The 22,128-nt window shown below is 58.1% G+C and overlaps 1 protein-coding gene across 1 annotated transcript in view; it reads left to right on the top strand.

The window, feature by feature from the left end:
• The first annotated feature begins 5,978 nt into the window (after positions 1–5,978).
• DTX1 (deltex E3 ubiquitin ligase 1) overlaps positions 5,979–22,128 on the top strand; it is a 31,239-nt gene continuing 15,089 nt past the window's right edge. Inside the window, exons 1-3 of the mRNA XM_014448047.2 lie at positions 5,979–6,049; positions 6,515–7,474; positions 21,625–22,099. Coding sequence (XP_014303533.1) covers positions 7,216–7,474; positions 21,625–22,099 — 734 coding nt within the window. The 5' untranslated portion in view covers positions 5,979–6,049; positions 6,515–7,215. The remainder of the gene's footprint in view (positions 6,050–6,514; positions 7,475–21,624; positions 22,100–22,128) is intronic.

Below are 22,128 nucleotides of genomic sequence, written 5' to 3'. Positions count from 1 at the left end.
ATGTTGCTCAGCTTTAAAAGGAAGGAAATTTTGACACATGCTACCACGTGGATGAACCTTGAAGATATTATGCAAAGTGAAAAAGGCCTGTCACAAAAGGACAGATGCTGTTTAATTCCATTCACATGAAGTATCTAGAGTAGTCACAATCAGAGAGACAGAAGGTGGAAATGGTGGTTGCCAGGGGAAGGGAGGAATTGGGGAGTTAGGGTTTAATGGGTACAGAGTTTCAGTTTTGCAAGATGAGAAAGTTCTGAAGATTGGTTGCACAACAATGTGAATGATTTAACACGACTTAATGTAAACTTAGAAATAGTAACGCTTGGCTGGCATGGCTCAGTGGTTGAACGTCGACCTATGAACCAGGAGGTCACAGTTCAATTCCCAGTCAGGGCACATGCCCAGGTTGCGGGCTTGATCCCGTATGGGGTGTGCAGGAGGCAGCGGATCAATTATTCTCTCCCATCATTGATGATTCTATCTCTCACTCTCCCTTCCTCTCTGAAATCAATAGAAATATATTTTTAAAAAGGGAAAAATACTTACAATGGTAAATTTTATGTTATTTGTTTTTACCACAATAAAAAGTAAATAAAGATGAATTACCTGGAAATCCTCCCGGCATTAGAGCAAAATGGCCCCAAAATGGCCACCAGGGGGCGCTGTACAGCCATTCCTATGTCATTTCAATGGCAGTTTCTAGAGGGGAGGAAACACTAGATCTTTCCTCTTTCCTCTCTCCCCCTATCCCCTCTCCCCTCTCTCCTCCCCTCCCACCCTCTCTCCAAGTTGGACCAGATCTGCTCAGCACTCCAGGGACATCCCTGCCCCACCCCCCTCGGAGCCCCGTTTTTCCTCTGGGTCCCTTCCCTCTGTGTTGGAGACACAGCGGTCCTGGATGTTGTGTGCCCACCCGCCCAGCTGCCCTCAGGCCTCCAGACTGCCAGGCACTGGAGAAGAGGGAGCGGCGACAGGACTCGCCTGCCCCAGGTTACCCAGAGACGAGGGTACGTCGCCCTGGAAATGGGCCACACACCTCCTATCCCAGGGCCACGAGCGTCAAAGGATTTTCTGGTTCGGCTGCTCACTGTACGTGTCATAACCTCGCTGGGCGTCAGTTTCCTCATCTGTGAAATCTGTAATAATACCTGGGAGGATTGGAATTGCTCAATAAAGTCCCCAAGCCCAGCCGGAGTGGCTTAGTAGTTGACCTATGAACCAGGAGGTCATGATTCGATTCCCAGTCAGGGCATATGCCTGGGTTTCCGGCTTGATCCCCAGTAGGGGGCGTGCAGGAGGCAGCCGATCAACGATTCTCTCTCATCGTTGATGTTTCTCTCTCTCTCCCTCTCCCTTCCTCTCTGAAATCAATAAAAATACTTTTTAAAAATAAATCATAAATATGAGGCCTAGAAAGCGCTGGATGAATGGGCTAGTTCCCATTCCACAGCCACATCAGTGCTGACCTGGGTCTCCGCCCGCCTCCCAGTGGTGTCCCCAGCACAGCCTGCTCTCCACTTTGCATTTCCTCCTCAGAAACCCGCACCAGGAGCTTCTGGCCACAGGTCGGATTCAACTAACTTGCAACCCAGCTAAGCCATCTCAAGGCAACTGAACTGCCTCCTGGAACCCGAGGAAAAAACTGAACAGCAAATCGCTGGGAAGAGCAGACTCCAGATATGGGCTCTTTGGGGAACCCTGAACAGCCTCTCTCTCCTCCCCTCTCCCTCCCTCCCTAAGCCTGCTTGGTTCAGGACACCCCCGAGCTCCCTCCCTCCAGCCCACAGACCTCACTGCCATTCCTAGAGCACGCCACCTCGGGGCCTTTGCACTTGCTGTGCCCCCGCTTGTGGTTCGCTGACTCCCTCCTTCAAGTCTCTCCGCTCAGCTGTCACTCAGTGGCCCCTCCCTTGACCGGCTGATTGAATATTGCAACCCCCCATCCCACAGGCTCTGCCCACCTTGCTTGATCTTTTCCTTTTTATCTTAGTTCAGAACAAAAAAAGGATGAAACATAGCCCTTGGTTCATAACCCACTCTCTTCAGCTTTTAATGATTAATTTTAATAATAAACCCCGTGAAACCACCACCCCAAACAGAAACCAGAATCTTGGCGGTAACCTACATCTAACCATGTGGTTCCCCCACCCCAGCACCACGTCACCCCGACACCATCATCCTCATCTCGGATCCCGTGTTTATTCCTTTTGAAATTTATCATTACTTATGCGTGTGTATAATTAGTTGCTTTTAGCTTTATAGAAAGGGTGTCATGTTTATGTAAGAGGCCGTTTTCACTGGCTGTCCTGAGTTCTGTCCGTGTCGTTATGCGCGGCGCTCGCTCCTTCATTTTGACGGCCGTGTAGCGTTTCATCGTGGGAATTCATTCGTCTCTTCTCCCACAGCTGGGCACTGGGTTTGCTTCGCGATTTGGGGCACCGTGAATAGAGCCCCTATAAATATTCTCCCACGTGGCTCTTGCTGGAGATGGGCAGGCATTTCTCCAGGGTCCACACTTTAGGTAGAAGCGCTGGGTCAGGGGCCTGCACATGCTCAGCTTTAGGAGAGAAAGCCAGACTGTATTCCCACCGGGAGGCGCCAATTTACGTCCCCACCAGCAATGTGTAAGATGTCCATTTTCCCCCAGGGCACTCACACTTTATGATATATTATGTATTTTACTTAGGAACTTGTTCGTTTATTCTCTATCCCTCCCCCCACACACACACACACACTCTAAAATGTCAGCACCAGGAGGGCAGACATTTTGGACTCTTGTTCACTACGCTATCCCCAGCGCCCAGATTGGTGACTGGCACATAGTAGTTGCTCAATAAATATCTCTGGTTGTATAAACAAGGTGATGGCCCAATACAAGCCTGAGAGCTCATATTTGTACTGTGGGCCCAAGGACCAGGAGATGGGCTAATTGAACCCTCTCTCCGTTTCAATCCTCCCCGCGCCCCCAAACCAGGAAAGGACCATTGGCCAAAAGCTACTGAAGCCTAGACTCCCAGGCCAACTGAACCAGCGTTTCCGAAGGTGGGGCTGCCCTTGCAGTCATTCCCCGGGAAGCTTAGGATAAAACTCCCCAACCCATGCTGGCGTGTCTGGGCCCCACTTCGTCTTGCTCCACACTCACCCCTGCTCCATCTCTGGCCTCCTCTCTGTTGCTCTAACACACCAAGCTCTTTCCCACCCCGGGCCTTGGTGCATCCCTGTTCCCGCTGGTCTTCCTCTGCTTCGCCTATTAAGACTATGCATCTGCGGAGTCGCTGAAACGTCACCTCCTCTGAGAGGCCCTTCCTGGTTCCTGAGACCCAGTAAATCCCTGTTAGAGACCCGCGGGAGGTCTATGGCTCTGGCAACATTCCGTAAGCACACTTTGTGCGATTCTTTGGTTTGCCTCTCTCTCTCCCACTAGATTACGCTGTTTTGGTTTTCTCTATGTCTCAGCACATAGCTCAGTGCCTGCCACGTAGACAGAATCCAGTATTTGGTGACGGAGGGATGGTTGAGTAGGAGGGAAGGAGGGAGGGGCGGAGGGTACGCTCACAGATGAATGTTTAGATGAGTGAGTGAATAGAGGGATGGATAGATCATGAATAAGAGAGAAAAAAAAAGTTCATCTCTCTCTGCCGTGTTTCCATGCTGCCATAACGGTGCCCTGAGTGGCCTGGCCCGCGCTCTCAAGAACATCCACAATGCCGAGAAGAGAGGCATCTCCAGCTTCCTTTGGGTCATGTTCAAAGCCATCATCTGGTTTCTCCCTGTGGTGACGAAGCATGATTCCAGGGGCAAATTGAAATCATTGATGATCAGAGTGCGAACATCACCGTGACCGTCATTCACGTGCCACTGAGGTCAGGGTGATCCGCCCCAGATTGGATGTGGAGCTCGAACATCTAGGAAAGTGGCCGAATCACCTTCTCCTCTCTCACCAGTTTGATTTCGTCGTACTGATGACCTCAGCTAGTAGCATGGCTGCGAGGAAGCAAGACAAGAACACGCAGAAGAGAAAACCCCGGGGTTCTTTTTCTAGGGATTTAATACATACACATTTTTTTTAAGTTCATGATTGAGGGTTTGTCCTATTGGCTTATAAGTGCCTGGCACATGATAGGTCCTCAACACCCGATAACCGTCATGCACAGAGCACCAGCCACATCGTACACGACGGATAAGACACAGTCCCTGGCCTCCTGGGTGTCTCCTCTAGCAGGGGCGGCACTGAAGTGGCTAGTGGTGATACAGTGTGTCCCCTCAAGGTATGGGTAAAGGAGGAGAAGGGCAAATGGAATGAGTTCAGGGAAGGCTTCCCGGAGGAGGTGACATGGACTCAGCCCTTAAATGGCATTATACAGTCTGGTGTCTTGGTTCTTCTTTGTAACTTCCTGGTAAATTTCCATGTGACCCTGAACTAGGCTTTTCCCCACCCTGGGATCCCCCGATCCCCTTCTCTAACATAAGGTTGTTGAGCATCACAGCCTCCTTTAAGAAGAATCTCTGAAAGGCAGAGCCCTTCTTCCCAGAAAAATGCAGACATGTCTGTGTGTAAGGGAGGGCAGGGAGGCCTCCACAGACTCCCCAGGAAGCCATCGGTGGTGCCGAGGCTAAGATCCCAGAGCTCAGGGATCCTGGGGACCCACAGGCACCTCACCCTTATCCCTGCAGCGCTGGCCCTGCCCTCAGTCAGAACCCCTCTCTCTGGACTGCGCAGGCCCAAGCAGCAGAATCAGTGACCCAACCTGGAAAAGCCCATCAGGCCCGGGGCTGCGGACAGAGCAGGGGCCTGGGGAGTGGGGGGCACTCCCGCTGGCTGGGGAACCGGAGTTCTGAGAAAGCGCCCCCAAGCAGCCTGCCCATGACCTCCACTAGTTTATCACCATCTGCCCTGGGGAGGAAGGGGAGCGTGGGCCGCCCTGGGCAGGCTCCCAGACAGGACACTGACCCCCATCTGCTGCCCAGACTGGAGTTCCCGGATGCATCTTTCATCTTCCCTAATCTAAACACCCGAGGCCCGGGGGGTCCACCCCTCCCAGCTGACGTGTGTCCTCAGCTGCATCCAGCTTGCCAGCGGAGGGAGAGCGGCCATCCCATCAACACGTGAGCCGCTGCCATCACCTGCACCCCTTTCCAGCCAGCCAGCCCTCACCCAGCATTTATTGAGCACCTATTGTTTGCAAGCATCTGTGAATGAGATGAGGAGGGCTTGCAAGTCTCTGCCTCCGGGCCCAGGTCCCCCGCCACACCCCCAGCAGGATGCTGCAGCCATCCCACGCACCTAGAGCAGGTGTGGGCTTCCGGGAATTGAGCTCTGGGCTGGCTAATTGGGTTCTAGGAGAATCTGCTCTGGGTTGGTGTTTGGATGCTGCTCTTAGCTGCTGTGTGATCTGGGCCTGTTTCTTGCCTTCTCTGGGCCTCACTTCAGATTCCATGATTCCATCCGCTCTGAAATGGGCCCCACCTCACTCCCCGCCCCCAGAATAGTTGAAGAAGAGAACGCTTCTCTAGAATGGTTTTAAGATCTTTCTTTAGACCATCTCTGGGTCTTATTAATTCCGTCAAGCACTTATTGAGCACCTAGTATATGCCAGGCCCTGGACTGGGCACCGGGAATGTAAAGATGACCAAGCTTCCAGCCGGCGACCCCCGGGCACCTCACCCCATGCCTGGCGCCCTGCTTGGCGTCCGGAGACCTCCTGGTCCCAGGCGGGCCTAGCGAGGATTTAGGGCGCCCCAGGGACTCCTGTGAGGGCTCTAGGCTGCGATCTGTCTCCTCCCCTTCCTCCTCCGCCCTCTCCTCCTCCCCTCCCCTCCCCTGAGCGCGCCGCGGCCGCCTCCTACCCGCGGGATCCCGGCGGCCGGCAGCCGGCTCACGCGTCCGTCCGTCGGCGGCGTAGTCTGTCCGCGCGTGGCAAGCCCGGCGACCCGGCGCGGGCGGCTGTGTGAGGAGAGGGCGCGGAGGCTGGACCGCGGCTCTCTCTCGCCCGGGAGGCGGCGGTGCCGAAGCGCGATCGGGAGGCAGAGGAGAGGCAGAGGCGAGGCGGTGAGAGCGCGGAGCCGAGGGACCCCACCCCTGGCTCCTGCGGGCCCACGCGCCTTTGGGAGGCTGGGCTCGGAGAGGGGCTCTCGCCCCCAGGGCGGGAGCCGGGACCACCCAGCTCCGGCTGCGCCTCTCCCAGGACGCGACCCCCGAGGGGCCTGGGCCGCGCCTGCAGCGCCCGCGCAGCCCCGCGCATCCCCGCGCACCCCGCATCCCTGGCGGCGGGAGGAGCGCGCCCGGGAAGCTGAGGAGGGGGCTTCGCCGGCGGGAGTCCCCGAGCATCCGCCCCGGGCCCAGCTCTGCCTGCGGGCCTTGCCCCTGGGGGCCGCGGCGGGAACCCCCTCCACCCCCTTGCTGCCCACCCCCATCGGTTCCCCATTGTTCTCCGGCGATCGCTCTCCGGGGAGGGGAGAGGGGGTGCCGCGCTCTATTCTTAAAGGGCTCTCTCTCCTCCTTGTCTCCCGGCAGGTCGCGAGCACGAGTGGGGTGGGGCGTGCCCGCGGGCCCCCCGCCCCCTGGGCCCTCCGCGCAGCTCGGGAGCCGCAGCCGGGAGGCCGGCTGGGGACACGCCGCCCCCCTCCCCCGTGCGTTCTTCGGCCCCCCCAGGCCTTCCAGGACGCGGGGAGCAGGGCCCCGGGGGACAGGGACGCCCCTGCAGCAGGAGCCGTCGGTGGGGCGGCCCAGAGGAGGCCAGCAGCCCCGCCGGACCAGGCACAGGGCCTGGGACGCAGTTGCGAGCGCAGAGGGCTGGCTGGGCGCCGCAGGAGCAGCAGGCGGGGCCCCGCCTCCGGGGGACAGGCCCTGCGCTGACCGGGAAGAAGGACAGACCAGCCGGGGAGAGACTGGACCGAGAGCAGGGGCGGCTGCCTCACTCCCTGCGCTGGGCCGAGGGCTCCAAGGAATTGAGAGCAACGTTTGTCGTAAGAAAGACACTTGCTGTCCGAGCAGCACCAGCACCGTCACCTGAGACAGCGCCAGGAGCCTGGAACCCTCCCACACTCATGTAACTGAGGCCGCTGGGCCTCCTGGAGGCCAGGCAGCAAGGACGGAGGCCACACAGGCCTCGCTGCTTCCCTGGGGAGAGGGGACGTCCCCCGCCTGCTCCTCGGCCCAGGCCCAGGCGCTGGGCCGGTCACCGCGGGGTCCTGGCCCCCGAGGCGGCAGCGGCCATGTCCCGGCCAGGCCAGGGCGTCATGATGCAGGTGAACGGGCTGGGCTTCCCGCCGCAGAACGTGGCCCGCGTGGTGGTGTGGGAGTGGCTGAATGAGCACAACCGCTGGCGGCCCTACTCGGCCACCGTGTGCCACCACATCGAGAACGTGCTGAAGGAGGACGCCCGCGGCTCCGTGGTCCTGGGGCAGGTGGATGCCCAGCTGGTGCCCTACATCATCGACCTGCAGTCCATGCACCAGTTTCGCCAGGACACAGGTGAGCGGACTGGCCCCCCACCCCACCCCACCCCACCCGCGGGCCAGGCTGAGACACAAACGCCACCAGCATCACTCCCTCACACCACCTCTAAGGTGGGAGCCTGGGGCTTCAGGAAGGCCAGCCTGCTGATCCCACCTCCCCTCTCCCCCCCCCAAAAAGGGACAGCCTGGCCTCGTCCAGTTTAAGAGTTCAGTCCCAATCCAGCCTCTTAGTTGAGGGCCTTCGGCCAGTTACGTCATCACCTCTCCGGGGCTGTTTCCTCATCTGTAGAATGGGTTCATAGCTCTCACCGCCGTGTGAGGACTGAACAAAACTGGGCTCACTGAGCACAGAGCGTAGGGACACTGGCACTCAGTTATCGCAGTGAAAGGACTTCCCGTGCACTCCCTCACTTGATTTTTTCCCATCACGGGCAGTTACGTCTTATGACTGTGTTAGTATTAGCAGCCAACCCATGTTACAGAGCGAGCAACTGAGACTCACAGCAGCTACGTGATTTAAAGTCAGAGCTGGGATTCAAGCCCAGGCCATTGACTTCCACGGCCAACACTCTGACTGGGACCCTCTACCGGCTCCACGTGGTGGTGGTGTCGGGCGGCATGATGCTGGTGGCGTTGATGGGGGGCGGGGCGGGAATGGCGGAGGAGATAGAGTTGGTGGTGGGAGTTGTGACTGTGTTGCTGACGGCTGTGTTGGTGGTTGTCTTGGGGTTGATGAGATGGCGTGGTGGCGATGGAGAGAATGAGGCTGGTGGCAGTCTTGGTGGCGGTGTGATGGGTGACAATAGTGATCAAAATGGGGAGGTCCAGTCCCAGAGACGTGTCGTCACCGCGGAGATCTCCCCAAGTCGTTGCCCGGTGGTCTCTGTGACAAGCTGGTGGACAGTGGGGAGAGGAGAGGCCCCGCCTCGTGGAGGCGGCCGAAGAATCCTTGTCCTGTTCGATCCCAAGGGCCAGCTGGTGGGGGCTTGGGGGCCGTCCTGGGAGTCCCTGGATGGCAGGACCACATGGAGACAGTAGGACACTCCCTTCTCCCACGGACCCAGGTGGCTGTTTAAATTTACATGAATTAAAGTTAAACACAGTTTACAGTTCAGTTCCTCGGTCCTGCTAGCCCATTGCCAGTGCTCAGGAGCCACCATGGCTGACACATGGGACAGATAGATCCAGGACGGGGCCGTCATCGCCAAGTGCTGAGGGTCACTCTGCTCCAGAACACGGCGTGGCGCCCGCCGCATGGTCACCGAGGGTGGGAACGCAGGCGAACCCGTCACAAATGGTTTATTGACGTTACTTCTCAGAACATCTATGTTCCCATAACTCCAGGCTTTGACTGCGGTCACTGGTGTGCCGCGCTTTCATTCACGCCACCACATGATCGTTTATTCATTTCCTGCCGTGTGGCCAACCCTGTGCTAAGCACGAGGCCACTGCCAGGAGCCGGCCCTGAGCAGAGGGTTGCCACTGGGGGACCCCGGCTGGAGGTCCGGGTGTAGCCGGTGTAGGCGGAGAGCAAACACACACGTAATCTCACAGATAATCATCTGCCGGTCTGCGAACATGAAATAAACCTGGCCTAGGGGTGGTCACGGAAGGCTCGTTGAGGAAGTGATGTCAGAACAGGGGTTTGAAGAGTAAGCAAAGGGCGCCAGTGTTCCGGGCAGGGGAACAGTGCAAAGGCCCTGTGGCAGGAAGGAGAGGACGTTCGAATCCGTTGCGTTTGGTGCCGTAATTGTGAGGAAGGCCACACAAGAGGAGGTGGGAAGCCCGGGCTGGACGGCCACAAAAGGACTTTAACGAACAAGTCACCATCGCGTCCTCGCGCCCATCTTCCAGAGGCCAGTGCCCCTGCCGCGTGCTCTGGTTTCTCCCGGAGGCTGAGGTCGGCTGCAGGAGGCGGCTTTTCTCGCAGCTCGGAGTTTGGTGTTTTCTGCAGATTCAGAGTAGGTGCTGGATGGAAATGTTCCAGGGTCTGGTTTGGGGAGTTGGGTTCCTTAGAACAAGAGTAGGCCCCCCCGAGGCTGCCTCGCTGGCCCATTTGTCTTTGATACCCCCCCATGTTGGGGCCCTTTTCACAGCACCCCCACTTGGGTTCCTCGCTCCTCCACCCCCCCTTCAGCAGGCCCTTCCTCTCAGCCGCACCTCTGCCACAGTCAGCCTCTCCGGGTCCCCCAGAGGTCAGCTTCCTCACTCCCCCACACCCCCTCCCGGAACTGCTCACTCCACACCTGCCTGTTTGCCGGAAAAGGGAAAAAAGCCCTCATCCCTCCGGGGGAGGGAGGAAGACTGGGAACCTATGGGGCCGGTGGGGACCTAGAAAGCCTGGAAAACTGCTAGAGGGAGGGCCCGATGCCTCTCACCGGACATGCCATAGTGCGCGCCCACTTCTCCCAGGACATCTTGTCCTCATTGTTAATGGTCCAGGGAAGGCCCTCGGGCAGATGTCCTCACCTCTCCAGGCCTCAGTTTCCACATCTGTGAAATGGACAACAGTGTTGCTTTGCGAGGAAGGTTGTTGGGTTGATGGAAAGAACCAGACCTGTTATTTTATCCCACAAACCTTGACTATGTGCCTAACGTGTGCTGAATATTATGGATGCACAAGACGAGTGGCAGCTCCTAAGTCTTAAAAAGATTTTCTCTTCTCTTCTCCTCTTCTCTTCTCTTCTCTTCTCTTCTCTTCTCTTCTTTCTCTCTCTCTCTCTCTCTCTCTCTCTCTCTCTCTCTCTCTCTCTCTCTCCCTCCCTCCCTCCCCCCCACAAAACAATATAACATTGTAAAACCCAAAGCTTTCATATATGTACTGAAATAGACACAGCTTCTATCTAGATCGTGTCATTATAAAATTCTTGATACGTCCATTGAGGCTGAACTTGAACTTGGGGGATAGAGCAGCATGCCCAGCTTTGCTAGTGCCCTCACATTGGAGCCAGCCAGGGTCAGACAGGACATATTTTAGCCTGTGTGGGCCCCACAGTCTCTGTTGACACAGCTCGCCGACAGCGTATGAGCAGCCATGCACGGTGTGTAGATGAATGAATGCGGCCGTGTTCTCACTCTCAGCTCGTGAGCTGCGCAAAAGCAGGCGGAAGGCAGTGGCCTGGGCTGCCTGTGCCAACCCCTGCCCATCGTGTTCTTATCCTGCACGTGTGGCAAGCCAGTGCTGGTGCCACGCATGCCCGGCGCGGCGTATGCTGAGATGCCTGCCTGTGGTGTGTGCCGGAGTCGGCGCCCACGCGTGTGCGGGCACACACGGCCCCGGCCCACGTGCACGCCGCCCGTAGAGGAAAGCCAGGGGACAGGCTGGGACCGCAGGCCAGGGCTGCTGCTTGCTCAGCCGGCGCCCCCTCACCTCTCCCGCATGGGCTGCTGCCATTGCCCCCCACAGCAGGTGAGGTTCCCTTTGAAGCCTGGCAGGTCCATGTGGAGGGGAATGCTGTGACCCTGGGCCACATGACCCCCGTGAGGCCACAGCTTCCCTGAGGGTCATTTGCCTGCCCCAGCCCCTCCCCCGGAGCCTGGCTTTCCATGCAGCCCCCACAGCTGGACAGAGACGTGACTTAGCCACTTTCTAGGCAATTTCCAGATTCCTCCCTGGACTCCATGGGCTGGGGGCTGGGGGCAGGGCGGAGGGGCACCTTTCTGACTGCTGGTGTCTCCCATCCTCCACTCCTTCTGCGGCTGGAGGGGACGTCTGGCAGCCTCTGCCCGTTCTGTAGCTGGGACAGCTGAGGCTGGGGGAGGCCAGGCTGGGGACCGTCCACACCTGCTGTCCCCGAGGCTCAAAACACGACCGAGCCCTGACCGGTTTGGCTCAGTGGATAGAGCATCGGCCTGCAGACTCAAGGGTCCCAGGTTCGATTCTGGTTGAGGGCATGTACCTTGGTTGCAGGCACATCCCCAGTAGGGAGTGTGCAGGAGGCAGCTGATCGATGTTTCTCTCTCATCGATGTTTCTAACTCTCTATCCCTCTCCCTTCCTCTCTGTAAAAAATCAATAAAATATATTAAAATAAAATTAAAAAAAAAAAAAAAAAAAAACACGACCGAGCCGGCGCTCCCAAGCTGCCAGGCTAGAGCAACAGGTGGCCCTGCTTCAGCATCTCCCGAGCCGACACCATCCCTTGGAGGGGTGGCCTGGGCTCCACTCAGGCCTGGTCCCTGCCTTGATGGGCACATCTGTCTGAAGACACGCCCGGGCTGTTGGAGACTTGGGGAGGGGGTGCCCGGATGGAGGAACAGGCATCGCCAGGGAAAACACTGCCAGAATGTAGACTCCTAGGCAGGTCATTGTACAGAGAGAAGACTGAGGCTCAGAGAGGGTGAGTAACCTGCTCAAGGTAACACAGCCAAGCCATCCCAAGCTGGAACCCAGGCCTTGCAAACAGTTCTCAGGGATAAAGAACAAGGTGACCTTCAATGCTGGGCTGAGAAAGTCCCCTCTCCCTTCTCCCTTGAGAGCTGAGCTGGGACCTGTTGTCAGGGTTTCTAGCTCCCTAGTTGCAGGACCCTTTGGGACCCTCTCCCAGCCAAGCACGGAGGCAGGTGCTGGGCCTAACATCAGGGCGAGAGGGTCAGGCACGTTTGGGTGGGGAGGTGTCTGTCCCATGTGGTGCAGGTTCGTCCACGCATGGGTGTCGTTCATTCCCACCCGTCACACCGCCTCCATTTCCACCCTTACAGAGCCCCCCCCCCTTTGGCCTCTGGCTGCTCGTCTGGCTCCGGAGTCTCTTCTGACGCCATCAGTCCATCCTCACTTTTATTTACAATCAGAGGTGCCTGCTCAGTGCCAGGCCCTGGGCTAGGTCTGGGGACCCCTGCCTCATGGGTGTAGGAGCCCAGTGGAGGCGAAGGAAGAGAAAATGATGGGAATGGCAGTTGAGCCCTCTGACCGCGAGGCCACAGATGGCGATCGTGGCTGGCTCTGTGGCCACAAGCCCCTCCTCCTCCCCGAGCCTCAGCTCCCTGAACTAAAAGGGGAATAAGAATAGGCCGTACCCGAGAGGGTTGTGTGAGGATTAAATGAGGAAATACAGGTAAAGCACAAAGAACATCACTTTGCACATCATGCGCACTCGCGCTCAAGTAGGAACAATGTAAACGCCTCATAGGAGAGGGGCCTTTGGCCGGGCGATGGGCGGAGTGTGTGTCTGAGGCCTCTGAGAGGGAGGGCTTCCCGGAGGGGGCGTCCTCGGAGGGTCTGTGTGGTTTGAGGAACACCTTGAGGCGGAGGGAACCGTGTCAGCAGGTCCCGGAGGAGACCTGGGGCCCGGGTGGGAAGGGAGCTGTGACAGAAGAAAGAGGAGGAGGGAGGGGGGAGGGAGGCCTCTTGGGTCCCATGGGGCCTGGCGGGGCTGCCAGCTGCTGCTTTTTAGTGGTCAGGCCCCAAGGGACCCAGAGCCACGCTGCAGAACCAGCCTTGTTAATTATGGGTCCTCAGAGGCCCGAGCTGGAGCTGACGCGGACACTTCTTACAGTCCGGCCGGCTCTCTCCACCAGGCAGCAGGCATCGCCCCATTTGTCAATAGCAAGGCTGAGGCTCAGAGGGAGCCACCGGCCCAAGCAAGGACGAGGTGGGTCGGAGATTCAGATCCAGGTCGGCAGCGCCCACCCCACGCCCACCCCGCCTGCCCCAGCACCTTGGACAGCGCCTTCAGGGCTCTGCCCACTCCTGCAGGGTTAGGGGTGAGGGATCCTGGGTCAGATCCTCCTCCCCGCCCTCTCTCTCCCCTCACGTTCCTGTCCCCCTCCCCTCTCCAGCCTCTCCTGCTGTCTCCCAGCCCTCCGGCCTCACGGGTCTAAGGGAGCTGTAGAGTCCGACCTAGAGATGAGGGAGGTGATGGAAGCTGCGATGGGAGGTGGTGGGTTGGAGTAGGGAGGTGATGGGGAAGGTGGTGAGAGCTGGGGGGGGGGAGATGGGGGCTGTGATTGGAGCTATTCGTGGTAAGGTGGAGGGAGGGGGCACGAAGAAGCAGGTCAGATGGGGAGGGGAATAGCGCCGTCTGTCCTGGGGAGGTGATGGGAGAGGTGACGGGGATGCCGTGGGGGCTGTGACCGAGGTAGTGAGGAAGGTGAGAGTGGGGGGGAGGCATGGGGTTCTATGGGGCGGTGACAGGGGATGTGGTGAGCAGGCGGTGAGGAGGGGCCAGCGAGGGAAGGTGATGGGCAGGGCTGGTCACAGTGGAGGCGCCATTCAGGCTGTGGACAAGGGGTCCCTAGCTTCCTCCTCAGCGTGGAGTTGTCAGGAGGTGGAGATGCCCAGAGCCCTCCAGACCTCCCTCCCCCACATCTGTCTTCCTCCTTCCTCTCGTGCCTTTATCACGCTCAGGGGGAACCGCTCCCCAGGACAGCTGCCCCCCCCACCTTCCCATCCAGCCTCCCAGCTGCCCCTGACTGATACCAGCCAAGAACATGGGGCCCCGGATCTGGAACTGTCTGCCTCAGGGAGCCTTGTTGGTGAGGCCCAGACTCCAGACTTCCTAGCCGTTCTCCAGGGATGGGGGGTGGGGGTGGGGGAGGGGGCATGTGACTTTGGGTAAACCACATTCCCTCCCTCAGCCTCCGTTTCCTCCTCTAATATGGGTCCAACTACAGCACCCATCTCGTGGGATTTCGGTCAGTATTCATTCATTTGTTCAGCGAGAATTTAATGAGCACCTACTGTGTGCCAGCCACGGTCCTTAGTACCATGGATGCAGAGTGAGTAGGAAGACACAGACTGCTGCCCTCCACGCCTTCTATTCTGGCGGGTGAAGTGACAGGAGCCACAGGAGGCAGCACACTGAGGAGGTGCCGGGATGGGGGCTATTCCCGACCCTGGGGCCTCAGGAGCCCCAGGTCCTGTGTGGCTGCGTCCACTGGAGCCAAATGCCTGCCTCTCTAGGCTCCTCCCATTGTCTCCTCGGAGCTGCGCTAGGCTGCCACCTCCACCTGCCCAGGCAGCAGTGGCCGGCAGGTGACGGGGTCCCGGAGGGAGTCTGGCACCAGGCCTGGAGCTGAGCGCCCTGAAACGCAGAACAAAGGACGAGGCAATCAAAGGAGGCGGCACTGGCAGCCACGACGGTCCTGCCAGCAGCCACGGCACAGCCACCTCCTCTCCCGGTGACAGGCTGGCCCTGCCGCCATTAGCCCTCATCCCCTCTCCCTCCGACTGCAAGCCGAGTGCGCCAAGGGAAGCCTAGAACTTCCCGAAATCGCACCATTGTGGAGCCCTCCCCACGCCTCTCTTCTGGGGAACAAAGCTTCATTCATTCCAGGTGCTAGTCACCTGGTGCGGGAATGGGGGTCAAGGGGCCTGGGGTCAAGATGTAGCTCTAATTTGTAAGTGATTTGGGCCATGCCCGCCCCCCCCTCTCTCTCAGCCAGTTTCCCCATCTAGACAGAGACTGGGAATTCAGATGGTTACAGGCCTGGGCAGCTAACAGAAGTGTGTGCAGTGGCTGGGAAGGCAAAGGTTTTCAAATGTTGTTCTCTAGCACCCAGCACACAGTAGGTGCTCAATAAATACTTGAAGACATGAATGAGGCCACTGTGACTCAGCTTCCATTAACTGTTGCCAAAAAGGCCAATCTTGTGGCCACATCTTTGGATATTTTGGTATCATTCAAATCCAGGCTTGAGCGAGTCCACCCCAATTTTTAAATGCCTGGTCATTTCCTGCCCTTGGATGTTGCCACTGGCCCAGGGGGTCTAAACCCAAATGGAACCCAGACGGCGTGGCTCAGTGGTTGAGCATCGGCCTATGAGCCGGAAGGTCAAGGTTCGATTCCCGGTCAAGGCACATGCCCAGGTTGCGGGCTCATCCCCAGTGGGGAATGTGCAGGAGGCAGCCGATCAATAATTCTCTCTCATCAGGGATGTTTCTCTCTCTCTCTCCCTTCCTCTCTGAAACCAATAAAAAATATATTTCAAAAAATGAAAATAAGAATAAATTTTAAAAACCCAAATGGATTGGGAGCCAGATGACTGGGAAGACCCACACAGAACCATAAAGTGGGGAGAGCCAGCTTCCGGCTGCCAGCGGCCTCCAGGGTGAGGGCCTTTCAAAACCGATTTGAAGGCGGTGTCCTCTCTGACTGCCCTGCAGCCCCTCGGCCTCCCCGGGCACGGCTGGAGACCCCCGCCCTCTCCCTGAGGAGCCCCGCCAGCCTCAAATGTGCAGAAACCGCTAATGGGCTGTTGCTCAGCTTGACAAGTCCACTGGGAGAGTTTGGTGGAAACAGAACACTGCGGGATTATTGATCTCAGGGCGGAGGGGTGGCGCCTGGCCATAGACTGCAGTTCTGATCCCAGCCCGGCCACTGCCCCAGCCAGACCTCCGTGTCTCCCAAGGAGTCCTGGGGGTCAGCCAGCCATGAGGGTCATCAGTTGCGGGGGGAGAGGGGGCGCGCGTGAAGGGAGAGGTGCTGGGTCACAAAGGTGTGTTCTCTGAACGCAAACAGTTGTTATGATTACTGCTGGGCTGGTGGAGGATGCGGTGAAGTCCCTTCTGGGGCCCGGCATCCAGTGGGTGCTCAATTCATGCTTAACCCTCTACCCAACCCCTAGGCAGAGGCCTCCGCCTGCAGCGGGACTCCCCCACCTGACAGGATGTCCCATGACTGCCTCCCACAGGCCCCCCTTCCCGTCAGGGTCTGCATGCCCCCAAGCTGAGGTCACTTCCCTCCGGGAAGCCACCCCCGGGGGAGGGTTCCCTGCTGGGCCGGGGAAGGAACCCTTTGGAGGCTGAGGGGCAGGCAGGAGGGCTCAGGGCCCCCCCTTTCTCTCAGAGATAGCTTCTTTTTAAGGCAAAAAGCTGGGTCCTGAGACACCCACACCCCCACCTGTAGGCAGAGGGTCAGATTGGAACCACATTCTCAGAGCAGGAACCTCTCACAGCAAAACTGAGGGCAAAGCTGAGGTAGTGAGTTCCCCGTCGCTGGAGGCATCCTAGTCCGGGCTACCACTTAGCTGCATTGAACCCCTTAGCACCAGTGCATTCCTGGCCTTTCCTTGACCACATGAATAGAGCATCCTTCCCAGCCCCCCAAGATTACACTTCTCTGGGCCTTGGTTGCCTCATCTGTAAAACAGAAATAAATGCTGGTCCCTCCCTGGAAGAAGCCACGTGAGCATAAAACGAGTTCGTGCAAGGAAAGTACTGAGCGCAGCACCTGGCAATTGTGGGTGCTCGGTCAACGTTGGCTCTATGGACAGTCCCGTGGCTACTGTCCGCCCTCATTGTCTCTCCTCTCCGCTCTCCCCATCTCCTGGCCTCACTCTCTTGTTCCAACTCTACCGTCTCAGCCTCGAGGTTTCGGGATTGTGTTTATGTCTCCCAAACTGGCGCTCTCTCCGCCGCAGCTGTCCTATATCTGCCTCAGCGGCTCCCACTTTGATCTTGGCCTATGGCAGTCTCTCTGGCATGTGGTCTCTGCCTCTGTGCCTATCTCTCCCTATCTCTCTGGGTCCCCATCTCTCTCTTGTCTCTGCCCCAGGCGTGAACTGGTCACTGGCTGCGGTGGCTGCGGCCGCCCCCACACCCGGTCCCAGGGGCCCAGCTCCTGCAATCCTCCCACTGACTTGTGGCCAAAGCCTCTCTCCCCTCGGTTCAGCTGGAACCAGACTGGAATTTTTCAACCAAACATTCCTAAGGAACGGAGGAGGGGGTGGGGGACAGACAACAAAAGCAGACGCACAAAAACAGGCCCAGAAATGGAGCGTGCCTGACCCGTGTTCCTCACTGCCATGGGGACAGGCCCTCGCGGCCAGCACAGCTGGGTGCCCTCAAGGCCCAGGAGGCGGGAGGGGCGCGGCCTGCTCAAGGACACCCAGCCGCAGAGGGGGTCAGTGAGAGAGCCCAGCCGCCCTCCAAGCCCCGGGCTGAGGCCCTCCCCGGCTCCCAGGCTGAAGAACCTCCAGCCCCATCTTAGACCCATTGTTCTGGCTGAAAATCTAGGCCAAGGCCGCAGTGGAGGAGAAGGCGTATTTCCGCCTCTGCTCCCTTGAACATCTCGAGATTGCAGTCCAGGCAGGTCACCAGGGAACCGGCTGGCCCCCCTCGGCCTGGTGCAGGGCCAGCGCGAGCGGGAGAGGTGGACGGGCGGGCAGCAGCGGGCGTTGTGGGACGCAGGGCCCGGCGGGAGGACAGCAGCTGCCCTAATTACTCCGGCTCTCCAGGTTCCAATCTCGTTTGAAAAGGACTCCAGGGACGCAGCCTTTAATAACTACCAGTAAACAGGCAGGAAAATCGATACCTGGTAAATAGAGCCCTGGAGAGAGGGCTGGCTGGGCGGGCTGGCTCTGACCCGGCCCAGAGGAGCTCCCAGAGTCCTTTGTTGTAGAGCTGGCCAACGCTGCCCTTAGGAACCTTGTCCCCGCCCCTACCCCCCGGGGGCCCCGTGTGAGCTTTGGCTCCTGATCCGGCCTCCACTCCCTCTCCGTGAACACGGACTCCTCCTCCTTCCCACTCCATCGGAGCCCTGACCTGTGCCAAGTAGGTTGCCTGTTTCAGTTGCAGATGCCTCCCTTGTGCCAGGCTTTGTGCCTGGTAGCTGTGGATAGCAGTCAGCCCTGACTGGTTTGGCTCAGTGGATAGAGCATCAGCCTGCGGACTGAAGGGTCCCAGGTTCGATTCCAGTCAAGGGCACCAAAAAAAAAAAAAAGCTGTGTATAGCAGTGAACAGAAAAGCACTTCCTGGAGGAGATGAGCTTGGGGAGGGTTTTGTTGGATGAATAGGAGTTTGCAAAGTGAACAAGGGCTGGGAGAGGCTGAATGTGAGTAATGTGTGTCATAACAACAGGCATCTTAGCTAACATTCATCTAGCACTTACTCTAGCCCGGCGCTCTGCTAAGCGCCCATGACATACAATATCTCACTTTGTCCCACAGTCGGTGTTACTACCCCCATTTTACAGATGAGAACACTGTATGTGGCTATATGTGGATCCAGAATTTGCACAGGGCCTGTGAGACTTCTGAGTTGTTTTAACCACTTCGATCTGCAACTCCCACACCTGATCCTGCTCGCTTTATTTAACCACAGAGGTGGTTAAATAAAGTGAGTCTTTATTTAACCACAGAGATGGTTAAATAAAGCGAGTTCCCATCCCTTCTCTTTCCTTCCCTTCCCATCCAGGGCTCACACCTTCCAGGTAACAGAGCACCTTGACCCTCAGCAGGAGGCTAAGGGCGCTACTTCAGGCACATCAGACCTGAAGATCATCTCTCATGAGCCCCCATTTTGCAGACAGGGAAACTGAGGCCCTGGGAGGAGGAGACCAGGACTCAGGAGCAGAGGCAGGAACAGGAGCTGGGATTTCCTCTCTAAGTCATCCCCTCTCAGGCCTGCCCTGGAAGAACACTGTTGTCAAGGGAAAAAATCAATAGCACACACTCAATTAACATGATAAATCAGACATCAGCAGGAGGCTGCCTGGAGGCCCCGGGGAACTTTCCATATGATTGGCTGGAACATTACAGGGGCCCAGGGACCCATCCCCTCCCTGCTCCTCCCACATCAACCGCTGCAGCTCTGTGCCTCGATTTCCTCAGCTCTTGGGGTCAAGGCAGTTGACACAGGGTAGAGGAAGTCCATAGCCCTTGGATTCTAAGTTCTAACAGAGAGAGCCAGCCAACATGGCTCAGTGGTTGAGCATTGACCTATGAACCAGGAGGTCACGGTTCAATTCCTGGTCAGGGCACATGCCCGGATTGTGGGCTCGATCCCCAGTGGGGGGGCGTGCAGGAGGCAGCTCATCAATGATTCGCTCTCATCGATGTTTCTGTCTCTCTCTCATCCTCTCCCTTTCTCTCTGAAATCAATAAGAATATATTTTAAAAATAAATTCGAACAGAGAGAGAGCAGGACCCAAGTGAGAACAGTCTGAGGAATCTGAGCCAGTGGAGTGGGGAGCAAATGCAAAGGCCCTGAGGCTGGCAGCGTTGGGGATGTCTGAGCAACAGCAAGCAGGTGAGGGAGGCTGGAGTGGAGTGCGAGGGGGCCTGTGTGGGCCACGTAGGGCCTCGCAGGTCATGGCCAGGACTGTTATGCCAAGTGAGCCAGGGGAGGATTTGGGGCAGAAGGAGGACGCAAGCTGACTTGCACTGAGCAGGACCGCTCTGGCTGCCATGCAGGGAACAGATGACAGCAGGCAAGGCCAGAAGCAGAGACCGGCCATGAGGCTACTGCCATCGTCCAGGCGGGAGACATACAGCGGCTTGGACTGGGGAGAATCGGGGCAGTGGGGGAGGAAGGCTCCGGTGTGGGATGTATTTGAAGGCAGAGGTGACTGGGTTTACTGAGAGACGAGGCATGGGCTCTGAGGGAAGGAGTGAAGCCCGCGTTTCGGGGGTTGGTGGCGAGAGCAGTGGGAAGGACAGAGCTTCAGTAACTGCAACAAAGAGGCTTCAGGAGGCGCGGGTTCGGGCGGGGACAGATCGGAGCTGTGCTTTAGCAGAACTAAGTTTGAAAAGGTGCCGGGGAGGTGCCGAGGGGGCAACTGGACACACGCGCCTGGCACTCAGCCAAGAAGATGTGGCTGGAAATGACCAACTTTAGAATCATCCGAGACAGGACAGTATTTGTCTTGATTGTTCCTTTTCTCAGCCCCACAAGGAAGGTCTGCTTGCGCCCATTTTAGAGAGGAGAACAGGGAGGCTCAGAGACGCCGAGCCACCTGACCATAGCACACAGCCGGAAAGTCAGGCAGTCAGGCCCTGAAATGAGGTCAGCCTGCCTCCCTGCCCCGGGGCCCTGCCCACACCCTGTGCTCTGTGGCTCTTCTCACCGAATCCTCCCAGCAGCCCGAGGTGAGAGGGGCAGGGTGAGTCACAAAGTAGCATCACCTTCATTTTCGAGATGGGCCCACTGAAACCTAGAGGGGCTTAAGGGACTTGCCCACAGCTGAGGAGCAGTCAGGTTTGCAATTTTCCGGCGGGCGTGCCCGATGAACCCAGCCACAGAGTCTTTCCACGCTGGCCCCAGGCCAAAGGCGCTGAGAAGTCCTGCAGCCTGGACATGGAGTTATCTCTGCTGAACCCCGTGTCCCATGGAGCCTTGCTCTCGGGGAGCCCCTGGAGCTTTGGGAGCCCAGGAGCAGGGGTTGGGAGCGAAGCCTCCGTGACCTGGTTTTTGAAATGGGGCCGTGGGTATCCACCTGGCTGGGTTACCATGTGTTTTTTACGTTCTTTTCAAATGAGCACTGGGCATGGAGTCCTCCAAAGAGCAGATGTCAGCGAATGTTTGTTAAAGGAAGGAGCAAGCGAACAAACAGATGAAGGAAAAAAACCCCTAAGTGGACAAAGGAATGGACCGGTGCAGGGATAAGCAGAAAGGCAGGAGGGAAGTGAGGAGAAGGGATCCATGTGTGAGCTAATGAATTCACTCTTACGTTCAACAAGTACCTCTGAGCCCTGACTGTGTGTAGGTGCTGGGAATACAGCTGCGAATAAAGCAAAGTCCCTGCATTGTGGTGGTGACAGTCCAGCCAGAGGAGACAGAAAGCAAGATGAGTAGGTAAAATAGAAAGTAGACCAGATGGCGAAAATGGAGGAAGGAGAGAGGGGAGGGAAAATGTGGACAGGGGCGCACATTTAAAACAGGATGGTCGTGAAGGAAGGAATGACCACGCATGGATAACGGAGTCAGGGAAGGGGTGAGAGTCAATGCAGGTGTGAATGCAAGCATGGTGGCTGGCCGCGGGCATGGGTGAAGGGACCAATGGGAGGACTGTTGAATGAATGAACTGAGGAAGACATGACTGTGTGGACTAGGGCAGGAAGAAATGAACGCGCTAAGGAAAGAATGATGGGATGAATGAGTGAAGTAATGAGGGTCTGCATGCCACCCAGTGTCTGCATGGATCTCTGCCCCCGCCCGGGTGCTGACTCTGCTTGACCTTGCCTGGGGAGCCCCCCCCACCCCCACCCCAGGGCCGCGATGTAGTTCGGTGCCTGGCTGGCCCCTGGGAGAGGGAGGGAGCCTGCCCATCCTGCCCCGGCCCTGCCTTGCTGACCTGCATCGCGTGCTGTCCTGACACCACCTCTGTGGACCCTCCATCCCCGCCCTGCACTGCTCTCTCCCACCCGCTCTGTACTGCCCCTCCTCCCCCACCCCCACCCCCAACGCCCCTCAGCCTCGGTCCTGACTCCTCCCGCTTGTGAGCGCAGGCACCATGCGGCCCGTGCGGCGCAACTTCTACGACCCCTCGTCGGCGCCGGGCAAGGGCATCGTGTGGGAGTGGGAGAACGACGGCGGCGCCTGGACGGCCTACGACATGGACATCTGCATCACCATCCAGAACGCCTACGAGAAGCAGCACCCCTGGCTCGACCTCTCGTCGCTCGGCTTCTGCTACCTCATCTACTTCAACAGCATGTCGCAGATGAACCGCCAGACGCGCAGGCGCCGCCGGCTGCGCCGCCGCCTGGACCTCGCCTACCCGCTCACCGTGGGCTCCATCCCCAAGTCGCAGTCGTGGCCCGTGGGCGCCAGCTCGGGCCAGCCCTGCTCCTGCCAGCAGTGCCCTGCTGGGTCAACAGCACGCGCGCCGCCCTCCAACGCCATTCTTGGGCCTCGCAGCGCCCGCAAGGCCGCCCCCCGGCCGCCTTTCGTCGGCCGGCGTTGCCCCCCGGGGGGCCCCCCGCGCTTTGTTTTTTTTTTCGCCTTTTTTT

The sequence above is a fragment of the Myotis lucifugus genome, unplaced genomic scaffold, assembly GCF_000147115.1.
Source record: "Myotis lucifugus unplaced genomic scaffold, Myoluc2.0 scaffold_751, whole genome shotgun sequence".
Taxonomy (NCBI): domain Eukaryota; kingdom Metazoa; phylum Chordata; class Mammalia; order Chiroptera; family Vespertilionidae; genus Myotis; species Myotis lucifugus.
This window is presented reverse-complemented; position numbering and strand designations above follow the sequence as displayed.